The sequence below is a fragment of the Lactuca saligna genome, chromosome 9, assembly GCF_052625555.1.
Source record: "Lactuca saligna cultivar CGN05327 chromosome 9, ASM5262555v1, whole genome shotgun sequence".
NCBI lineage: Eukaryota > Viridiplantae > Streptophyta > Magnoliopsida > Asterales > Asteraceae > Lactuca > Lactuca saligna.
Window position 1 is genome coordinate 70560353 of NC_136425.1, and position 3881 is coordinate 70564233.

The 3881-nt window shown below is 38.4% G+C and overlaps 1 protein-coding gene across 1 annotated transcript; it reads right to left on the reverse strand.

Annotated features, from left to right (window-relative positions):
* Positions 1-757: 757 nt before the first annotated feature.
* LOC145018032 (zinc finger CCCH domain-containing protein 29-like) lies at positions 758-3509 on the reverse strand. The gene is made up of 2 exons (XM_078975973.1): positions 3043-3509; positions 758-2944 (listed from the first exon to the last, which is right to left on the reverse strand). Exons 1-2 carry the CDS (start codon positions 3478-3480, stop codon positions 995-997), a joined length of 2388 nt encoding a protein of 795 aa, XP_078832099.1. The 5' UTR covers positions 3481-3509; the 3' UTR covers positions 758-994.
* Between the last annotated feature and the right edge of the window lie 372 nt (positions 3510-3881).

The window sequence follows — 3881 nt, forward strand, 5'->3', positions numbered from 1 at the left end:
ATACAACCAATTTAGGGTTTGATGGGATGATCTTCAGAGTTTTCCATATGACTTTTCCAACCACCACCCTCTATTGCATGATTCCGGCGTTTATGGTGGTGCCCTCGATTGAATCGTTGTTGGAGACGGTGCAGATTGCTACGCTCGATTGAATGGCTATTGAAAATGGTGATTGAATGTGAAAGATGGAAGGCAACGATGAGTATGGTGTTTTTGATGATTCGGATGGTTGGTGGTGGGGGTATTTATTTATTTTTAATCAAAAAAATGATAAATAAATAAAATAAAATAAAAAATATATCTATTACGGGCAAAATAATCATTTTATGTCTTCAAAGACGATCCAAGTGAAAAAATAATAATATAGGGACAATCCGAATTAATTTTTAAAAACAGACTGAACATGCATTTTAACACCTAGATGATTCATGTAATTACTCTATATTTTAATTTTAAAATTCTCAAAATTAAAATAATTAGTTTTTTTATTTAAATTTAAAAAAAAAAAAAAAACATTTTCATTATATTATTTTTCTTATTTTTTTAAAATTTAAAATTCTCAAATATTTTAATACTTTTATTTATTTATTTTTAAATTAACTACATGCATAAGTTTCATAATTAATAGACCAATAAAAATTCCATATACTATTAACTTGGTTATTTTTAAATATTGTTGAGGATATCATTGCTGAGCATATCGATATCTTTACCCTATACTAACTAGGAATTGCAAAAAACTTAAACAATACACGAATTGATCTAGAAAAAAAAAATTAATTAAATTCCCAGCTGGGAAATTATGAAGAAATTACACCAAATTAAAGAAAAAATTAAAAGAATTCCCAGGTGTTCTTCCCCAAATCAAGATCATTTTTGAGCTTCCTGCTTCCTCCTCCTACATTTCATATTACTACATGATTAATTATATAAATTAAGAATTCCCCAAAAGAATTTTAATGGCAAAACCAAAGCTCTTCTTTAGCTTTCTCTTTTATGCCACCATCTGCTCCTGCTCTATATACATCTGCTCAATCCACTGCGGCAGTTTATCCCCACCGGCGACACCGTATCTATGCTTTTCCGGTGAACTATGCAGCCCAACTCCAACATCTTTAACCAGTGTATTCACCCATGAAACATCTGGTTCATTATTCATATTTACAGCTGCACCACCACCGTATCCGAAAGATGCAGATTTTCTAAGCTTATTTGCATCTTCACCGCTGTAACCCCACTCCAGTTTCCCGTCCGGCGAACCCCATTCGGTAAAAGTGGAGGTTTGTTGAGGGACTGACCGGAGACTCATGGTGGCTCCTGCTCCTCGGTCGATGAAGCTCTGACTGCGTTGCTTGGTGAAGGAACCAGATCTCGAATTCATGACTGCCTGAGCAACTGCCGCCGACGAATCAAACCCGTAACTCGTCGGTTTTCTCACCGGAGAAGATGAGTAGTTTGGTGAAGGGTAGGATGCACGAAGTGGGTTTGAATTTTGTCGGAATTGTTGATGACTGGTTGGAGATTGCAACTGGATAGGTGAGTTTGTCATTGAAGATGACACTTTCGGAGATAACCCATGAAATTGGGTTAATAATGACTGATCAAGAGATCCAAAAACGTCGTCGAGATTAGTTGGTTTTAAATTCAGTTCCCCAAATCGATTGTTGTGGTTGTAAAGATTAGTTGCTAGATCATCGATCATTTGCCTTCGTTGTTGCTGTTGAGTTCTAATGTTCTCCGATCCAAGCAACTCCATATCGATTTCCAAATCTCTAGCGTTCAAAGCCGTCTTCAACCTACTCCCCGGAAGTTGCAGCGCCGGCGGCGTTAAATGATTCACCTTGTTCTGCCACATCGGAGATGTCGGAGGGGACATCGGTGGAGTTGAACCAAGCGCCAATGGGCTCATCGAACCCATTTCCAATGAATTTACAGCAACAGATCCTGATTTTGGAGAAGGTAGAGCTGATCCAGTAGAAGCGTACACCGGCCGGAGCTCCTCCACCCTGTGTGCGAAAAAACAAACTTTTCTAGCACATCCGATTTCATCTTTACATAAACGAGTTCTGTATTGAGCAGGGTGAAGCCATGATTCAAACACTCCATGTGCATATTCGCAGGAATCTCCTTTCACACAGCTTCCTTTTCGAAACTCCGGGCAAGGAACGCAGCTGTAGTTAAACTTTCTGAGGTCACGGCGGCGGGCGTTCTCGCCGGGATGAACGAACGGGCACTCTGTCCAGTCATGAGTGTAAGCTCTTGAGCATGGTTTCACCTTAAACGTATACATCCTAAACTCATCGGACCCATAAACGCCATTGTTGATATCAGGCATCGATACATCAACTGGATACTCCTTTTTAGCGGAAACAACTTCTTTTTCTTCAGTTTGTTCTTCATCGCTTCCATCTTCAATCCCAAAACCCCTCAACAACATCTCCAAAACTCTTGGTTTTGTTGATTTGATCCCACGAGCAATCAAGTCGCCGGGTTTGTTGCCTTCACCGTCGGTTAAGTTAACATCGGCGGAAGCTTGAAGCAAAAGCTTCACAACCTCAACGGACATCGGAGACCCACCTGCAGCAGCGCAGTGGAGAGCGGTGGCGCCGTCGGAATCGGAGATTCTGTTAACATCAACCTTCTTCGTGTTGATTATGTATTTGACAACATGAATGCTTCCATACATGGAAGCAATCATGAGAGGGGTTCGTTCTTCCAGCCCCATCTTCCCTTTACACCCATTTCTTCTTCCATACCAAAAGCTGATCTCATCTATGTTTTCCCCCTTCTCTTCCACCATGTGAATAAACCCAGAAACATCATCAGCAGCTGCTAATTCCAGCAAATTCGAGCATTTCAAGAACAATCCATTGTACTTCTCTTGAAATTTCTCTCCATCCATGACAATATGAAGTTTACCCTGTGTGATCTTACACATGAAAACCTGCAAAAATTAAACAAACCCCATTAACAATCTGTACCCAAACAAGAAGTAAAAAATAAAAATAAAACTATTTAGTTCATTGAAGAGAAGTATCATACCTTTAAGAGTGATGATTTCAGATTTGATATGATGAATGAAGTAAGTATCGATAGATTATTGGATCGAAGAAGAGAGTGAGTTGGGAGTTTGGGTGAAGGATTTATCTTATATGATGTTGGAAATGAAGATACAAATAGAGTACGCAGATAGCACACGCTATGGAAGGAGGGGAGGAAGGTGAGACTTTTTCTTCTTTCTTCTATGATTCTTTGGTCCAAGTCAAAGCTTTCAACAATGGTGGATAAAAGCAAGTTTTCTGAAATGAAATGAAATTCAAATGCAAATTTAGATTCAAATGAATGTGGAACCTGCAATCTACTGATATCTGACTGGCTTTCAACGGGCTTGTCCAGTGGAGTATGAGCTTGAACCGGCTGGAAATGATTTAGAATCCCACGCGCATCGGTTAGGGCGTGAGAGTTTTTAATGATATGCATGATGACGTGGGGATCTGTAATTGGTTAGTGTCAATGTGTGGCGCGTGGAATTTTAAACAAGATTGGATCGGGTGACTGGTTAAAGATTCCAGGCGAATGGTCACGCGTGACGCGGTCTCTTTACGTTTTACTCGTTCCGTTATTTCCCACGTGTTGCAATGTTCTAATTATTTTTGATAAATCCAAGTTCAAAAAATACAAATCACACTACTCCCATAAATTATTATTTTTTAAATTTAATCAAAAATTAGAAATATAGTAAGTTACATTGTTGGTCTTTGTAATTTAATAAATTTATAGTTTTGGTCTTAAAGTTAAAAAGTTAATAGGTTATATCCCCTATAATATTAACAAAATACAATCTTAATCCTTTTATCCATACAAAAAGAATACTTTGTGTT

Excerpts from the sequence above, each read along its gene's own strand:
- LOC145018032 (XM_078975973.1), bottom strand. The coding sequence starts at position 3,480 with ATGCATATCATTAAAAACTCTCACGCCCTAACCGATGCGCGTGGGATT. Across the intron at positions 2,945-3,042 it reads TGAAATCATCACTCTTAAAG|GTTTTCATGTGTAAGATCAC; the intron begins GTATGATACTTC and ends TAATTTTTGCAG.